This window comes from Pipistrellus kuhlii, unplaced genomic scaffold, assembly GCF_014108245.1.
Source record: "Pipistrellus kuhlii isolate mPipKuh1 unplaced genomic scaffold, mPipKuh1.p scaffold_m20_p_17, whole genome shotgun sequence".
In the NCBI taxonomy this organism is placed as follows: domain Eukaryota; kingdom Metazoa; phylum Chordata; class Mammalia; order Chiroptera; family Vespertilionidae; genus Pipistrellus; species Pipistrellus kuhlii.
Window position 1 is genome coordinate 20816386 of NW_023425482.1, and position 18927 is coordinate 20835312.

Sequence of the window (18927 nt, forward strand, 5' to 3'; positions counted from 1 at the left end):
ATATTAGCAATTCAGGAAAGTAGTTATACAGAGCAAGTCAATTAAAAAAGACTGAATGATCTAAACGTGGCCACACATAAAGCCCAAACACTAGGAACTATCAAAGAACAAAATGCTGGCAGTTACTTTCATATGCCTCCCAAACTACATATTAAAAGCCTTAGTCTTCCTTTATGTCACAAATTTGGCCTTGCAATAAGTCTGAGATAGGCAAAAAATGCAGACAGTATGACCAGGATCATAGAATGTGTGATGTAGGTCTTTCATTTGATTCTACCCTGTTTCCCCGAAAATAAGACAGTGTCTTATATTAATTTTTCTCCCAAAGTTGAGCTACGTCTTATTTTCGGAGGATGTCTTACTTTTGGGGAAACACGGTAGCTCTTCCATACCCAGGGCCCTCCCACCAGTTTGTTCATTCACGTGTGTGCAGGTGAAATGGTTCCCAAGTTCTATAGTTAATCACCCACTGTAACATACATCTATACATGAGGCTCAGTAGATACTTACAAAGTAGGTTAAGCTCTGCATTTGTTAAAGGAAGAAAAAACAAAACACACCAGCTTTCAGATCTAGAACAACACACGAGTAGAATGAGACCCGAGTTCCCTAGAGCCTGCTCTCCCAGGGCTGTGTCTAGTACAGGACCGCTCCCCACTGTCATACGTGGTGTGAAGTGGAGGGTGACCACCGCCTCAGTGACTGCTCACCAACCAGAAGGCCAGCAACTAAATCACAGGCCTGGGATTCTTACTGGAGGACCAGCCTACTCAGAGAAACTGCTCTCCCCCAATCCTTTCAAGCTTGGCTCCTTTACATTCATTACCCATCAATTCTGCCAGCTGACTGTGGCCTTGGTTGTTCAAACAAAAACAACTTGCTTCCTGAGTTTGTTCCTGGCGCGACCCTAACTTGGTCTCGTGGCTTAGTTCTCATCTTCCCCAAGCACACGGACCTGCACAGCTTCCCCGCACACTGGGAGAGGATGCCAGCCAGTAACTGAGGGGAGACTTACGCTGGGTCTGTTTGGGCTGGTTGGTTCTGCCAGGGGGGCGTCCTCTCCGCTTCTTGGCAGGTGGTGGGGCTGGGGTCACAGGCTGAGGCTCTGGCTCAGGTTCAATTTCCATAGCATGCTCCTCTTCATCATCATTGTCATCCAGGTCTGGCTCAGCATTTTCTTCTTATTGAATCAGGGACAACAGGTGGTGGAAGAAAAAAAAAAAAAAAACAACACAAATAATCATATACTATGTGAAGTTTAGTTATGTATTTATTTTCATTGTTAAAAAGACTATTTAAAAAATGCTTTTGCTGCCCAGTTGGTGTGGCTCAGTGGTTGAGCATCAACCTAAGAACCGTGAGGTCTTTAATACATTTAATTTTTAAAAAATTTGTTCCCTTTTCACTACTTCTACTAACAAGTAACATAAAAAACAAAATGGGGAATCCTTAGAAATAGCAATTAGGCACCATTTGTAATCTCTGCAGTCGATAGTGCTTCTGGGAAAGTGCAATCCCCAAAACAAAACCTCTCTACATTCTTTCCCATAAAAAGCTTAAATCTGTAATCACAGATGTGCCTTCTCAACTGAGTGCCAGTAGCCCAAGAGTCCACATTGTAGAATCGTAACATTTTGGAACAAATCTGTGTCCTCAAATGTGACTCCTGCATTACCAACATTCCTGTTCGCCCTCGCTCTTCAAGAGTCTAACACCTCAAAGCGTACCTTCTGCCTGGATCTCATGGCTAGAAAGGCAAAAACACCCCGAAGAGCATCAATGGTAGGAAAATAGGCCACATTTTAAAACATAAAGGAAGAGATTGAGGAAGAGGAAGGCTGACCTTCAACAAATTTGATCCAATATACCTCAAGGCTAGGCTGACAGAGGCAGTCAAACCAGAAGTTGGTCAAGATGCTTTAGGCAACCTGCTTCATGGCCATTAGCTTCACTGCTCAAATCTAGAGCAGCTTTCTAAATATGAAAGTTGTGAACATAGAAAAGACACTCTGCTGTCCTTAAAATATCACTAATCTGAGTAAACTGAGCAAATATATTAATCTTGCTTTGGCTTTAAAGGAACATAACTTAGAAAGTATTATTAAGCAATTTCTAGAATGTCATTAGAAAAGAAAAAAAAGAAAAAAAATTGCCTCAGAAATAAACTAACTGCTGTTGTAAATACACACACACTAGCGAGATTAGAGGTTTAAAAGGAAGCACCAGCCTACTTCTACCTCTTGGCATATCCGTACATAAACTTGGAACCAAAATCTGCCATATTCAACTAAACCAAGCAACAAGCCACTTACCACTGTCAGAGGAGTCTTCTTTTTTAGAGCGCATCTTTCTTTTTCTTCCACGTTTACTCTTCTTCGTTTCTCCTCCATTTTCCCCTTCTACACCATCTGGACCAGCACAATTATCAGCATGTCTTGCCATGGTATTCTAACAAAAGGAACAAACTCTCTTTCACATTACTGAAAAAGTGAAGATGAGCACTGCAAGTTCTCTTTATTTTAGTTTAGTAAAATAAAAACAATAGAGTATCTATATTAAGTCCGAATGTCTGCTAAAATATGTCCTAAAATATGCTCTCCTCATTCAAGGAATTGATCTCTATTTGGAGGGGGACAAGAGGGAGAAAGAAGGGAGGGAGAGAAAGGGGAGTCCTTCAGAAGATGACGCTGGGTTCCCTGAATGGAGGGCTCAGCAGCATGAGGCAAAAGGGGCTGGGGAGGATCAGACCAGCCCCCTGTCCTGTGCTGACATGGTCTGACCAACATGGTCTCCAATGAAGACCCAGGACAGACCTACTGGAAAACTTGCTACCAGCAGAAGGTTCACACATGGATACAACACCTCCATGTCTATTACTCAGTGGGAAGAACTGTCATGCTTTGCAGTGGAAGATCAAGAACACAATTATAATTAAGAACCATTATAATTTGACTTGAAGTGGTGAACACACAATATAATATACAGATGATATATCATACAATTGTATAGCTGGAACCTATATAATTTTATTAACCATGTAACCCCAATAAATTAAAAAAGAAAAAAGAACCATAGTAGAGGATGTAAAGCTCTGACTCTTACCCGCCGGGTGAATGTTTTCCCACACTTAGAACAGACAAAGGCCGCAGGGACAAAGTTGGGGTCATGATAGCGTTTGAAGTGCATGTCGAGGAGCTGTTTCTGGCGGAAGGTCTTGTCGCAGTGGCTGCAGGCGTAAGGCTTCTCCCCGGTGTGGGTGCGCTTGTGCATGATCATGTGCCTCTCCTGGAAAAGCGGTGGGGGCAGAGGCTTCAGAGTCTGTCAGAGGGCTGCTACCTCAGCTACCGCCTGTGTGCATATGGCTGACAGGCTTTTCTCTCCCAAGGATCTAGGCTTGTTGGAAAAACAAATTAATCTTTCCTGGGGGGAACTACTTCCATAAATCCCAGGCAGATATGCCCACTCCTGCCAGGCTGATTCTTTAGATCATTTCCCAAGCATTAGGCTCTAGGATCAAATTCTTCCCCTCTTTCAAGTCCTGAACTTAATCTCCACAGTTTTGAGAAAGAAGTCAGTCTGCCTGAGGTGGGGGTGGAGTGGCTAAGCTGTGACTGAATAAAACATCAGCTGGAGACGAGAGATATAATCAATAGAACCTTTGAAGATATTCCTCACAAAGCATAGTTTGAACATATTATCCTTAAAAATAGCCACCATACAAGGTTTGTAAGAAGCCTTTGATGAAACCTGACACCCACGAGGCATCAACTGCTTTGTAACCAACCATGAGTCTCTACCTGTCTGCAAGCGTAATCACACTGGTCACACTTAAAGCGCTTCTCATTCTTGTGTGACTTCTGGTGCTGAATGAGGGCATAGCGCTCATGAAACACAGCATCGCAGTACCGGCACTTCTTGCCTTGCTCAATATAGGAATGCTGCTTTCGCAAGTGGACACCTGAAAACAAAATACAGAGCCCAGTCTAAATTGTGAAAACATAAACAAGCATTTCAACAAGTTAATAATACATTTATTTCTGCTTCTTAAAAGGATTATGCTGTTATACAGAAAATTAATTAAAAGGAGGAATAACTACAAAGGTGAGGAGACCAGTTAAGATACTGAAACAGGATAGGTGAGAGAAGATGGTGGCTTGGATAAGGATGACAGCAATGGACATGGGAAGAAGGGGAAGAACTGATGAGAAATCTAGGAAGCTGAATCAGCAGGATTTAGTAATAGTGCAGAAAAGGAAGGTGGGTGGTTGGGACAATTGTCTGGTTTCTAGCTCAGAAAACTAAGTAGACCAGTTAAGAAACTTAAAAAAAGAAATTATTTAAAAAAAGTTGATTTCATAGAGGAAGAAAAGGGAGAGATAGGAACATCAATGATGAGAATCACTGATTGGCTGTCCCCTACACACATCACACGGGGGATCGAGCCCACAACCCAGGCATGTGCCCTTGATTGGAATCAAACCTGGGACCCGCCAAGGCTGGTTTGGCTTAGTGGATAGAGTGTTGGCCTGCAGACTAAAGGGTCCCAGGTTTGATTCCAGTCAGGGGCATATACCTTGGTTGCGGGCACTTCACCAGTAGGGGGTGTGCAGAAGGCGGCTGATCGATGTTTCTCTCTCATCGATGTTTCTAACTCTCTATCTCTCTCCTTTCCTCTCTGTAGAAAATCAATGGAATATATTTAAAACAAACAAACAAAAACAAAAAACAAAACCTGGGACCCTTTAGTCCTCAGGCTGATGCTCTGTCCAAACCAGCTAAGGCAGGGATTCAGTTTTGACATGTTGCATTTGGAATGCCAACATCATCAAAGCAGGGAGAGGGATGGCAAAGTACAGATGGTTATATAAGCCCAACTCAAAGGAACATAAATTTAGGAGTTGTTAGAATTTGAGTGAGACCATGAGATGAAATCACTAAGCAAAAAGTGAAGAATGGAAAAAGAAGAGAATGAGTCATATTTTAAGAAATCTAAAATTTAATGCCAGTAAGAGGAAAAGGGTTAAAATAAGAAAAACTTGAGAATGAACAGTCAGAGAAACAAGCCCAAGCCAATAGGATGCAGTGCCATGAAAGCCAAGGGAAAAAAAGTGTTTTAAGGAGGAGGGCAAAAAAACAACATGAAAAGCAAAACAATAAAACAAAAGAGAAGGGGACACACCACTACAAAAAATGGTGCTGAGAGCAAGGGTAACAGGTGAGAGCATGTTCCCTATGCTCACCGCACAGGGTCCTAAAAGATACACCTGGAAGAGGAAACAGTTTTTTAAAGACAGAAGAAGCCCTGGCTGGTGTGACCCAGTTGGTTGGAGTGTCCTGTACACCAAAAGGTAGTGGGCTCGGTTCCTGCTCAGGGTGTGGCAAGTGATTGATTGCCTCTCACACTGATGTCTCTCTCTCTCTCTCTCTCAAATCAATAATAAATAAAAATAGACAGAAGAGGCCAAGCATGCTTAAGAGTTGAGGGGATACATCAAGGAGTGATAACGTGAGCGGAAGTTATTGAGGCAATATTGATGGTGTTAAACGCTGCCATGAGAGGAGAGTGGGATCAAGGCAAATGCAAAGGGACAGACCTCAGACAAGATGGGACAAGGGAGGATGAATATAGACACAGGTTTGATAAGAGAAAATCTGGAGTTTCAACCTGCTGCCTTAATTTTATTTTTAAGTAGAAAAAGAGGTCACTCACTGACACCGGGGAGACAGAAAAGGGAAGATTAGAGGCTTAAAGAGAGTGATTTACCTAACTGTCATAGTGCCTCCCACACAGCAGGCACCTAAACATTTGTGGAATGAATCAATGAACAAACTCACCAAGGAGAATGGGAGCACTCCTGACAAGGATAAATAGCTGGACTGTCCAGGAGCAATGAGCCCTGTCAGCTGCATTTGGGATCATGAATTTATGGTCCTACCAATCTGATTCAATCAAGGCAATATATCAAACTTACAGAGGGCCAATTCTGGGGACCGGAAATGAGTAAGAGAAGGGTTGGCTATACATGTTCATTATATGAAGGCTATTATTTATTATTAATCCTCACTCAAGGATATTTCTTTTCTATTGATTTTTATTTTTTTTATTTTTTAGAAAGAATAGGAGAGAGAAGAAAAGACAGAGAAACATCGATGTGAGAGAAACCAACCAGGGCCCAGGCCAGGAAGGAGCCTGCAAACAAGGTACGCGCCCTTGACTAGAATTGAACCTAGGACCCTTTGGTCTGCAGGCGGCAGTCTATCCACCTAGCCAAACAGGCTAGTGCTTAAAGCCTTTTATATATATGTATATATTTCGAATAATTTTTAGGCCTAAATTTTCCCCTTCTGGTCCTCTGACAGAGGCCTACCTCTCTTTCATACATTTTTATTAAATACTTGTAATAACAGTCTTGTAAGATAGGTATTATTCCTATACATCAGTTGAGGGAGGAGGGGGCTCATAGTAATAAGTATTTGGAAGTGAATCTTGATTCTAATAGGTCTGTCTCCAAAGCCCAAGCTTTCCTGTGTCACAAAGTGAATAATTTTATTTACTGCATATAAGAGTGAAATCAGGCCTGCTTTAAAGAGAAAAATTCTTTGGGATTAATTTTGGGAGATAAATTTGAATATCCAGACAGTGGCCTAACAGCTCACACACTGCCATGAGATATTATTGGTTTAGATTTTAGTTGCTATATGATAAGAACAGTAAAACTTTATCAGAGGACAGTGCCTTTAAATCTATGTTCCTGATGCAACCTGGGTACTTATATATTGCCCCTAGTGCAAGAAACAACCAAAAAGGACTCAAGTCCAGCTTTGTTACTCATGAGGTGTGTTGTGTAGCTTTTGATGAAGACACCTATAAAGCTAGAATACATGCCTTGATGATTTAACATGGTTGTTGTGAAGGTCAAAAGGGTAAAAAAGCAAAAACTACTACTATTTGACAGCTCATAGGCAATTTGTAAAGTATCTAAATGTTAAAAATGCTTGTTGTTTTTTTAAAAAATATATTTTATTGATTTTTTACAGAGAGGAAGGGAGAGAGCTAGAAACGTCAATGAGAGAGAAACATGGACCAGCTGCCTCTTGCACACCCCACACCGGGGATGTGCCCGCAACCAATGTACATGCCCCTGACCGGAATTGAACCTGGGACCCTTCAGTCCACAGACCGATGCTCTACCTCTGAGCCAAACTGGCCTCGGCACATTTATTTATTTAATATATTTTATTGATTTTTCACAGAGAGGAAGACAGAGGGATAGAGAGTTAGAAACATCGATGAGAGAGAATCATCGATCAGCTGCCTCTTGCACACCCCCTACTGGGGATGTGCCCGCAACCAAGGTACATGCCCTTGACTGGAACCGAACCCGGGACCTTTCAGTCCGCAGACCGATGCTCTATCCACTGAGCCAAACCGGTCCCCTAAATGTCAAAAATGTTTGTAAGAATTACTTTTAAGGACAGAGAACAGACTGGGGCAGTATATATTTTTAATCTTTTTTAAAATAAGAAAAACAAATTGAGAATTCCAGGTGACCATATCTTTAAGTATAACATACTAAAATTTCTACTGCTAAACTCTGCCTCTATATAAACTCTAGCTTAATTATGCACATGATTGTAGTTATCAGATACCAATAAAACAGAATTACCCAGAGAAAACATAAACATTTTGAAAAATCTGACTTAGACTGACCTTAGTTTGACTCATACTATGTCACTTATCTACTTGGAAACTTAAACATTCTGGCTACTAATTAAAGGTATACTCTGTTTCTTCTTATTAGAGCTCTATTAATTTATAGATGAGCTATATGCAGGAAGAGAAAGAAGAGGTTGAAGAAAAAAAAAAAAGCAGCTAAACAATAGCTTTTATTAAGTGGCAGGCCACACACATACACAAACTTATACAAGTCAGATAAAAAAGTTATTATGGCCTTAGTTGGTTTGGCCCAGTCGATAGAGCAGCAGCCTGTGGACTGAGGGGTCCCAGGTTCAATTCTGATCAAGAGTACATGCCTGGGTTGCGGGCTCGATCCCCAGTAGGGGGCGTGCAGGAGGCAGCTAATCAATGATTCTCTCTCATTGATGTTTCTCTCTCTCTCCTACCCCTTTCCTCTCTGAAAGCAATAAAAACATATTAGAAAAAAAGAAGTTATTTATAACTTTCATAGTTTCCCTAACCCTTCAAAATGTTTTTTTTTCTCAGTTGCCACTAATTTACTTACCCAAATCACTTTTTCGGGCTATGACAGTGTCACAGTGGGGACAGTGAAATTTGGCCACATTTTCTGTGTGCTTCTGTAAAATGTGCATCTTCATGGTACCACTTTGGGTAAATCGCGCATGACAAATATAACATTCATAAGGTTTTTCCCCTAAAGAAGAAATGAAGAATGAATAAATTAGATGAAATGACTAAATACTATCATTTAATTGGAGGGCAACTCAGGTGGCAGATATGTAAAGCCACAGAGAATCTTTAGGTCTTAACTCAGGAAGGCTGAGGCTCAGGTCCACTAACTGGCTAAGCCTGGCAAACAAGCTGCTGCCACAGAGTTGTTAATATTAGAGGGTAGGACTCAGTTCCTATCTCAATGCCCCAATCTCCACCTATAGTGGGTTTTCTGCATCCAGCACATTGACCTTTACCAGCAGGTGAGGGAGAAAGCCTATTTCCCCAAGTCTGAATTCTCATGCTACCATCCGAAACTGCACTTCCATTCCTGACCTCCCAGTATGAATGCAGCTCTACTTCCTCTTCTCCATGCGCCTGCCTCTCAGGCCTCCCCACCTAATGCCCTATGCTGGATGCCAGGGCCACCTTCCTGAGAAGGGTTTTCCCGCCAGGCAGAAGAGCCTGGGTCCCAAGGGGACAAGGAGCCTAGGTTGCCTCCACCCTGCTGAGGGAGTTCTTGCCCCTATTCCCCTAGGCCTGTGGCTGGCAAACTGTGGCTCGCGAGCCATATGCGGTTCTTTGGCCCTTTGCGTGTGGCTCTTCCACAAAATACCACAGCCTGGGCCGAGTCTATTTTGAATAAGTGGCATTAGAAGAAGTTTAAAAAATTTGGCTCTCAAAAAAAATTTCAATCGTTGTACTGTTGATATTTGGCTCTGTTGACTGAGTTTGCCGACCACTGCCCCAGGCCTTGTTTATAGATTATAAATATATTAGAGGCCTGATGCACAAAATTCGTGGATGGGATGGGGTGCGGGGGTGCTTGTCCCTTAGCCCAGCCTGCACCCTTTCCAATCTGGGATCCCTCTCACAATCCAGGACTGCTGGGTCCCAACAGTTCGTCTACCTGCCTTATCACTCCTAACCACTTCCTTGCCAACCTGATCAATGCTTAACTGCTCCCCTGCTGGGCCGATTGCCCCTAACTGCCCTCTCCTGCTGACCTGGTTGCCCTAACTGCTCTCCCCTGCTGGCCTGGTTGGTCCCAACTGCCCTCCTCTGCTGTCCTGGTCACCCCTAACTGCCCTCCTCTGCAGGCCTGATCACCCCCAACTGCCCTCCCTTGCAAGCCTGATTGCCCACAACTGCCCTACCCTGCTGGCCATCTGTGTCCACATAAGGGTGGCTATCTTATGTGTTGGAGTGACAGTCAATTTGTATATTACCTCGTTATTATATAGGATAAGGGGAAAAGAGGTGGGTGGGAAGGGTTGTGGGGCTGGGACCTCATTTCCCCTCCTCCCTGCTCCCCATGGGTCTCCTATCCCTGGGGCCATTTGTTTAAAAAAATAATAATAATAGAAGTTAAAAAATATTTCCAAAATGAAAAAGAAAAAAAAGAAACAAAGAAATAGTAGCCACAGCAATGCTTACCTTTTGGGGAAAGCACATGGCATGACAGGAGGACCTACAGGTAGATGTTCTTTTAGGAAAACTGAATGAGCTGGGTTAGGTAGTCTACCCAGATTTCAACAGTAAACACTTTCCTTTCTTCAATGCATATTCAGAACAATGAATTCAGCAGATAAGCCAGAAAGGCTCTCATGAATGATATACTTCCAGGGGCATGTGGTGGTTCACAGGGTGTCACAGAACCCACTGAAAAGCAAGGAGGGAGGAAGTCCTACCTGAATGGGTTCTCATGTGCCTTTTCAGCTTGTATGTGTCCCTGCTGGCGTAACTGCACAAGCTGCACTGGAACGGACGCTCTCCAGTATGAGAACGAATGTGACGTTTTAATTTGCTGACCTGAAACATGAAAGCAACCAAATCTCTTACACTTTAATTAACAAATTGTAACATGAGTGCTGTGGCTTAGGCACAAAAGTGTAGCTTTTGGGCACTGAAGATCAGAATACAGGAAAAGTCTAAAACACAGTATCTCTTCCTCATTCTTTATCATCTTTGTTTCTTAAATCCATACTGTAATCTAAGGGAAGAGAGTAAATGGACAGGGGCATGCATAGTCAAGATTGGTCATTAATAACTTTAAGCTGGATAATAGGGACATGGGGGTATATTATACACCATTCTATCTACTTTTATATTTTTGAATTTTTCCATTAATAGTTTAAAAATAATCTGTGCTCATCAATTTTCTTCCAAAACTTGAATCTGAATTAGTAAGTATGTTTTAATTCCCCTCGTCCTCTCTCCCCATCATGAGCACTTCCCAGACAGGCCAGGCTTCCAGGGCCTCTCACTTACGTTCCTCACTATTGACTATGGTCTTCATCTTCTATGCGTACCTTTTCAACAAAATGGTGACTTTCAAACTTGATTCTAAGTGCTTTCAATACACTCATTAATCCCCTTGCACTCATAGAAAATTTTCAGACCTTAAGTGGTTTAACAATGGTTCCAACAGCATTACTGAATAATTCTCTTTTCAAGATTTGCCTCCTTATCACGCATTGAATTCCTATGTGCATAAGACTCTATTTGGTCCCAACAAGCTTTTTATTTCTGCTCCAATATCACAGTGTCTTCATTTACTACTATATGGTTTTCACAACATCCAATTGAACAAATCCCTCCTTTTTTCAAATTTTCTTAAGTCATTTATATTTTTCAGTTGAATTTAGAACTTATAGTGTCTATTTATTAATGTCCTTCAGAAAAATCAAGTTTCCTTCATATAGGTATCAGATGTTTTTTATTGTTCATTTTATCTCTAAATAATTGTATTGCTTGCTAGAACCTGTTTCCTACTATTGATAGTATAAGGTAAGTCACTGATTTCTGTGTACTTACCTTGTATCTGGTAACCCAACTGAATACTTATTACTCTTAAGTTTTTTGGTTAATACTTTTAAATTTTCTATAAGGAAGTATGTCTGAAAGAAATGACAATTTTGTATTTTTATCATTCATTTCTTATTTTATTCTATTAGCTAGGATTTCCAATACAATGCTGAAATAATAAGATGGATGTCTTGCCGAAACTGGTTTGGCTCAGTGGTAGAGCGTCGGTCTGCGGACTGAAGGGTCCCGGGTTCGATTCCGGTCAAGGGCATGTACATTGGTTGCGGGCCCATCCCCAGTGGGGGATGTGCAGGAGGCAGCTGATGGATGATTCTCTCTCATCGATGTTTCTAGCTATCTATCCCCTTCCTTTCCTCTCTGTGAAAAATCAATAAAACATATATTAAAAAAAAAAAAAAAAAAAAAAAAAAGATGGATGTCTTGTTCCAATTGGAATACTTCCAATATTTTAGAGTTAGAGTTTACTATGTATTTCTGGTATATACTCCTTATAGTAAAGACATTTCCTTCTACTAGACAGTAACTGATTATTGAAGTTTAGTTTTTCAATAATCTATACAAATGATCATATGGTTTTTAAAAATCTCTCAATGTTATTCACACTAATAAATTCCTAATGTTGAACTGTCCTTGCATTTTAGAAATACTCTATTTAGCAATCATTTTTTGGTCTTGTTAATCTTCCCAGGATGTTTTTAGAGAGAGTGGAACAAAGGGGGGGAGGGGAGAGTGAGCGAGATGGATTTGTTGCCTCCCTAACGCACCCCAATCAGGGCCGGGGATTGAACCTGCAACCCAGGTATGTGCTCAAACCTGCGCATGGGCCGACACACTAACCCCAGAGCACTAATAGCCAGAGAAGTAGTCACTTATTTTTATTTATTTATTTATTTATTAAATATATATTTTATTGATTTTTTACAGAGAGAAACAGAGAGGGGTAGAGAGTTAGAAACATCAGAGAGAAACATCGACCAGCTGCCTCTTGCACATTCCCCACCGGGGATGCGCCCGCAAACCAAGGTACACGCCCTTGACCGGAATCAAACCTGGGACCCTTTAGTCCGTAGGCCGATGCTCTATCCACTGAGCCAAGCCGGTTTCGGCAGTAGTCACTTATTTTTAAAAATATATTACTATATTTGATTTAAAAGCTAATTTTACTTAGAATATTTGCTTTTCTGTGAGAATAAGATAGTTACCTTTTTGGTAGTATCCTTATCCAGTTTTGATACCAGGGTAGTCTCAAATAATAAAGGTAATAAAACTCTCATTTTTAAATAGTTATTTGTTTCGGTTAAGTTTAGAAGTTGCCTATAATGACATGTGGAACTTGTGCTCTTTTTTATAGGGTAAATCTTTCATACTCATTACAGTTTCCATTGGCGGTGGGGAAAGGGAGTTTTAATAATCTAATAAGATTTTCTATCTCATCTTAAATCAGTTTGGGTAGCTTATATCCTCATCCTGGTATCATGATCTTCTTAAGAGTAGCCAACAAGCTAAATACTTACTTCTACGCTGGCGTAATCGCACATGGAACACTTAAATGGCTTCTCATGGGTGTGTTTGTAACGACGATGCCGCACCAATTCTCCACTAGTCACAAAGGCCATGTCACAGTCTGGGCACTTGTGAGGACGTGTACCTAAGAGAAAAGAGGATATAACAGAGACAAGATCAAGGGCACAGCTAATGATTCATGAGAATGTACCCTCGTTATTTCATTAACTTTGCACTAGCCACAAAGTAGCTCAAAAAGCTCTAAGACGGGCTGACTTTACAACACTAACCCCAGACTATTAGAAAATGTGCTAAACATTTAGTTTCTCTTAATTACCCATTTGATAAAGAATTCTAGAGATTTATCAAAGGCTTTACCAAGAACTACTGCCTTTATGCAGATCACTTTCAACAGTTTCCAACATCCATGTCTAACATTCTATGGTCTGCATATCAATTCGGGAATATTTGAACATTTCTATAAACTAATAAAATACAGCCAATACATTTCTTGTTCTTTTCCCTATTCATTGAAAGTATCTTATTGTTTTTAATATGTCCCATATTATAATACTTCAGCAAACCTTTTCTAGCCACTTTATATTTTGAATGTTGCATTGGAAAGAAACACCATGCCCAGGTAATAATGATAATAAGGTGATAAAGCTGACAGAAGAAGAGAGTGCTGTTTTTACACATTATTCAGAATCTAGGGATCAGCTTTAATTGTGGGCTGCAGGTAAAAGGAGACAGAAAGGTAATCCCAAACACCAAAACCAAAGGAAGGCTACCTCTGAGAATGGAATTAGGAAGAGCTCCAATGTAAAGAGGAAGCCATTACAAAAATGATTCTCCCAGAGATTGAGAGAACCAGAGAGGGAAGTGTAATTGGAATATGATCAATAACTAAAAAATTCTAAGGAATGATTATTTGTTCAATTTGCTCCTTTAATACCAGAGGATGTAGGAGTGAAGGACAGAGTTCTTGTCTATGAAAAATGTATATTCTGGTGGAATAGAGATGTAAGTAAAATACAGTTAACAAGAAAAGGAAAGTAGCATCCACTCTGACAAGGCAAACTGAAAACCAAGAATCTCCAATGCTTACGCAGTACTGTCTAGAGCAGGGGCAGGGAAACTTTTTGCTGCCAAGGGCCATTTGGGCATTTATAACATCATTTGCAGGCCATACAAAATCATCAACTTAAAATTTAGCTCTGCTATATTTGGTCAAACATTTAATTAACTCGCCCCTGATGCTTTGGCAAGGCCAGACTAAACGATTTCTTGAGCCTCATACGGTCCACGGGCCAGACGTTCCCTACCCCTGGTCTGATAGACATAAGAATGGCAATTAAGGAAGAATCTGCTGTGGGACAGATTTTCATTGGGTTGCACCACAAGACCACATATGTCCCTCTGCTCAAGATTCACGCTCACCAAATCACGCTATGGAAAGATGTTATTCCTCAGCATACACTGACTTTCTGGTGCCAGCTACCTTTATCTAGTCATTAGAGGCCCGATGCATGAAATTCGTGCAAGGGGCTCGGTCCTTGCAGCCTCGGATTCGTCCAGAAGGTTGAAGGTTGTCCAGAAGGTCATTCAGCTATGCGGTCTAATTAGCATATTATGCTTTTATTATTATAGATATGCTGCTTTTATAGTGTCTTTAAACTACCCAATAAAACATATCAAGTGTCTGAATAGAAACTAGGAAGATGGTGAAAAGTGACTAAGTCAGCCCTAGCTGGTTTGGCTCAGTGATGGAGCCTGCAGACTGAAGGATCCCAGGTATGAATCTGGTTAAGGGCACATGCCAGGGTTGTGGGCTCAATCCCCAGTGGGGAGCATACAGGAGATAGCTGATCAATGATTCTCATCATTGATGTTTCTCTCTCTCCCTCCCTCTCACTTCTCTGAAATCAATAAAGAAATATTTTTTTAAAAGTGACTAAGTCCCATCAGTAAACAAAACAGAACAAAAAACAAAAGAAATACACAGCATATTGCTTATAGGCCAACCCCCACTTAATCACACGCTGGACAATCAGCACATCAAATAAAAACAAGAGTCATCATATAAAGTGATGTGGAGAATCTGGATAGAGAAGAGCTATTTTGCATGAAGAACTGGGTGAAAGAAGTTTCACTGGTAGCACTTAGAGCCAAAGCCAACACTAAAACAGAGCCCAGAAGAGAGCCCAGTGCACGGTCCTTCCACTTTAGTGACCCCAAGACCTGACCACAGCCAAGGTGAAGCTAATGTTAGAATGCTGAAGTATGCTTGGAGTGTGAATGAATAAATGTTTTAATTGCTAGAATGGCGCCTTACACTTTCTATTCTGAGATTATGAATTACTTATCTTCCTTGAGGTAAAACAACCAGAAAAAGCATGGTTTTTACAAAGGTTAGGATTTCACTACTATTTCGAATGTTCTTCAACAAAGTACCTGGCAATTTTATGGGGTCATTTTTAGTAGTTGTTAAAACCTTATCAACACAATGGTGATGTCTTCAGGAACTACGACAGGTTATCTACCACAGATAATCTTTTTCTGGACCACCATCCTTATAAAGCCCAAGTTTTAATTGTAGCTATGCTGTAGTTCCCAACATTCTTATCCAGCACCTGTGTGTGTGTTAAGGTGATTCCTCAGGAGGGTGACTGTCCTGAATGCCCTGCCACAGAGATGGCACTTGTGTGGTCTCTCATCAGTGTGACTTTTCATGTGACGATCCAAATTTGAACGCCGTGGACACGTGTAACTGCAAAGCTCACACTGGAATGTCTTCTTTACACCTATATGCAAAATAAAACACTTACTTGTTATAGGGTTAAAAAATGTTAAGATTAATCCCAATCTTAAATTTCTATAAATATCATAATAATTATTTTTTGCCACTAATAGATTTATTCTTTATTTTCAGGACTTTTAGACGGGCTAGAAAGACTAGCACTCACATCATGATCTTAAAAAAAAAAAAATTTCATATACAATAAGCTACATATATACCGTTATCTACTTCATTCCAAATTGGTTTTATGAGAATAGAATGGATAAAATCATTGTACCTTTCTTTTTAATTTTTGTTGGTTTTGGAGGCTTCATGTTACCAACCACTTTCTCTGCATTAACCTCTGACAGCAGACCCTCCTGTTGCTCTTCCTCAAAGTCATAGACAGAAACATCTACATCTTTGCCCTCTTCTGTGTAACGAAGTTTGCTCTTTTTGGTTTTCTTTGTTTTTTTGGCTGGTGGCTGATAGTCTGGGTCTTTTTGCCAAATGGGATCTTCCTGAGGTGGAAGTTCCCCTTGCTCTAGCGTCTCCACCTCTCCATTGGCCCCCACTTTCACCACTTGAAACCCTTCAGGCAAAGGTAAGGTGTGACATATCATGGGTTCATTCTCTGGAAGGCCCTCTTTAGACACTTCATTCTCATAAGCCCCGTGGAGTTCATCTACTGAAGTGGTAGCAACAGGTACAGTGACGGGAACGGGGACTTCGACAAGCTGAAGCTCTCCTATGTTTATGGGCTGTTCCTCCATATTTACAACCTGCAAGGTTATGATCTGGGTATCGTCCACAGCAGCCTCTGCTTCTGGAGCGACTGCACCCTCCATTACTTCAGTCTTCATCTGAAGAAGGGTAGGATCCAGCTGTTCCATCATGACCATCTGCACACTACTATTGACATCCTGGACCACCTCACCCCCATCAGTCTGGTTCTGGGGTAGGTGGCAAGCATCCTCTTCCTGGCCCCCTTCCCGGCGTCTCTGGTAAGTCTTTCTCTCCTTTCCTTTAATGAAAGTTTCAGATTCCTCCACAATGGCTTCAACCGCCTCACCTTCCATTTCCCCTTCCTTTATTAAGAGAGAACACAGATTGTTATTTAAAATAAAATTTAACATGAAAATATTAAACAATAAAAATATGTTTTAAAAAAATGCAGCAATCAATCACTGCGTATTGATCTTCTTTGGGTCCTGATTCAAAACAACAAATGGTTAAGAAATACATAACACGAGACAGTTAAATTCTACTCTATAGTTTATATTATTTTTAAAAATATATATTTTATTGATTTTTTACAGATAGGAAGGGAGAGAGATAGAGAGCTAGAAACGTTGATGAAAGAGAAACATCAACCAGCTGCCTCTTGCACACCCCCTACCGGGGATGTGCCCGCAACCAAGATACATGCCCTTGACCGGAATCAAACCCGGGACTTTTCAGTCCGCAGACAGACGCTCTACAACTGAGCCAAACCAGCTTCGGCTATAGTTTATATTAAAGAATTATTAACAAAACCAGTTCAAATCTTACATATTTCCTATAACTACTTATGAAAACTGGCAAAGGGCCTTGATAATTTTTAGGTAAATTCTACCTCAGAAAACATGCCCTGTCATGGTGCTTTTTCACTTTTTTGGAGGGGTTTGGGGGGGGGGGGGCGCGCAAAATCAGAACTTGGATACAGATTCCAATGGCCCTGCTTGTAGCTATCACTTATACCATCTCTTGTGTCATATCAATAAATGCTCATCTATCTCTTTCCTCTATGATACCAAGAATTCCCTGAGGCCAGGAACCATATAGAACTAGTAGTTTTTACTCTTTAGCATTGTGCCTAGGTTGGTATGTACTTGATTAATGCAAACTAAATATATAATAAAAAACCGGGGGGTAGGGGGAATCAGCCAATACATATTGATAGCTTCTGGCTCTTAAGTATCGTGAATACTCAGATACCTAAGAGTAAAATACTTCTGAACAATCACCTAACTGAAAGCAATGACTTAAAACCCGCAAGTATATACAAGGCTAATTTAAAATTTAAAAATTTCAAGTGTTTTGCATTCTTGCCCAAACAAAAGCTTTTACTACGTCTATCAAGAGGCACATTTCTTTCTTTTTTAAAATATATTTTATTGATTTTTTACAGAGAGGAAGAGAGAGATAAAGAGTTAGAAACATCAATGAGAGAGAATCATCGATCAGCTGCCTCCTGCACCCCCCCATTGGGGATGTGCCCGTAAACAAAACTAAGGTACATGCCCTTGACCAGAATCGAACCTGGGACCTTTCAGTCTGCAGGCCGAAGCTCTATTAATAATCCAACTGGTCTCAGCAAGAGGTACATTTATTTAATTCTCTGTCCTGACACCTTAATGCTGTATCCATGCTAACAATCAGGGAAGATTCTTCTTACGCCAGAACCACCTGCAAAAGAGTACAAAGACTATAGAGGGATGGGCAAGACCTGGTTTTGCACTGTAGGAGTTAACTATAAACATGAGGGACATGCTGAAGCCGGTTTGGCTCAGTGGTAGAGCATCGGTCTGCGGACTGAAAGGTCCCAGGTTCAATGCCGGTCAAGGGCATGTACCTTGGTTGCGGGCACATCCCCGGTAGGGGGTGTGCAAGAGGCAGCTGGCCGATGTTTCTCTTTCATCGACATTTCTAGCTCTCTATCTCTCTCCCTTTCTCTCTGTTAAAAAAAATCAATAAAATATATTTAAAAAAGAAAGATAATGTATTAAAGTTATCTTTAAAAACCAAACCAAACCATGAGAGACAGGATAGGTACAATGGTTTTAGGTAAAAGTAGGTTCATTTGGAGACTAATCAGGTATGAGATCAAGATGCTTCATAGCCTAACCAGCATGGCTCAGTGGTTGAATGTCAACCTATGAACCAGGAGGCCATAGTTCAATTCCCAGTCAAGGCACATGCCCAGGTTGCAGGCTCAATCCCTAATAGGGGGAGAACAGGAGGCAGCCGATTAATGATTCTCTCATCACTGATGTTTCCATCTCTCTCTCCCTCTCTGAAATCAATAAATATGTGGATATATATATATATTAAATCAATAAATATGTGCAAATATATATATATATTAAAAGGATGCTTCATAAATGTGGAATTTGAATGGAAACCTGAAACAGGGGCAGGGGCTGTCTCCTTATAGAGAATAAATATATGAGGGAATTGGATATGAGAAAGAATAACAGTTGGCTTAAAAGGTAGGAAGAGACAGGAGAAAGCTATGTTGGTGGTATAGCTTTTGATAGTCTTGCTTGACAAAAAGTAAGAAGACTATATGCATATGGCACTGAGAAACTACATATGCTTTCTGGCAGGGGTAGTTAAGACTTGGTTCACAAAAACAGTGCTTGAT

At 40.8% G+C, this 18927-nt stretch overlaps 1 protein-coding gene across 5 annotated transcripts in view; it reads right to left on the reverse strand.

The window, feature by feature from the left end:
• The window catches only part of CTCF (CCCTC-binding factor), a 44048-nt gene that overhangs the window by 1578 nt on the left and 23543 nt on the right, over window positions 1–18927 (reverse strand). For 3 of the 5 annotated variants that reach the window (XM_036441495.2, XM_036441492.2, XM_036441491.2), the window contains 9 exons: window positions 15820–16609; window positions 15376–15546; window positions 12754–12887; window positions 10102–10222; window positions 8244–8393; window positions 3798–3958; window positions 3103–3285; window positions 2313–2448; window positions 1016–1180 (listed from right to left, as the gene is read on the reverse strand). In XM_036441495.2, the coding sequence (XP_036297388.1) occupies window positions 1016–1180; window positions 2313–2448; window positions 3103–3285; window positions 3798–3958; window positions 8244–8393; window positions 10102–10222; window positions 12754–12887; window positions 15376–15546; window positions 15820–16600 (2002 nt within the window). In that variant the 5' untranslated portion in view covers window positions 16601–16609. The remainder of the gene's footprint in view (window positions 1–1015; window positions 1181–2312; window positions 2449–3102; window positions 3286–3797; window positions 3959–8243; window positions 8394–10101; window positions 10223–12753; window positions 12888–15375; window positions 15547–15819; window positions 16610–18927) is intronic. The other 2 variants (XM_036441496.2, XM_036441494.2) reach the window with 1 other exon arrangement.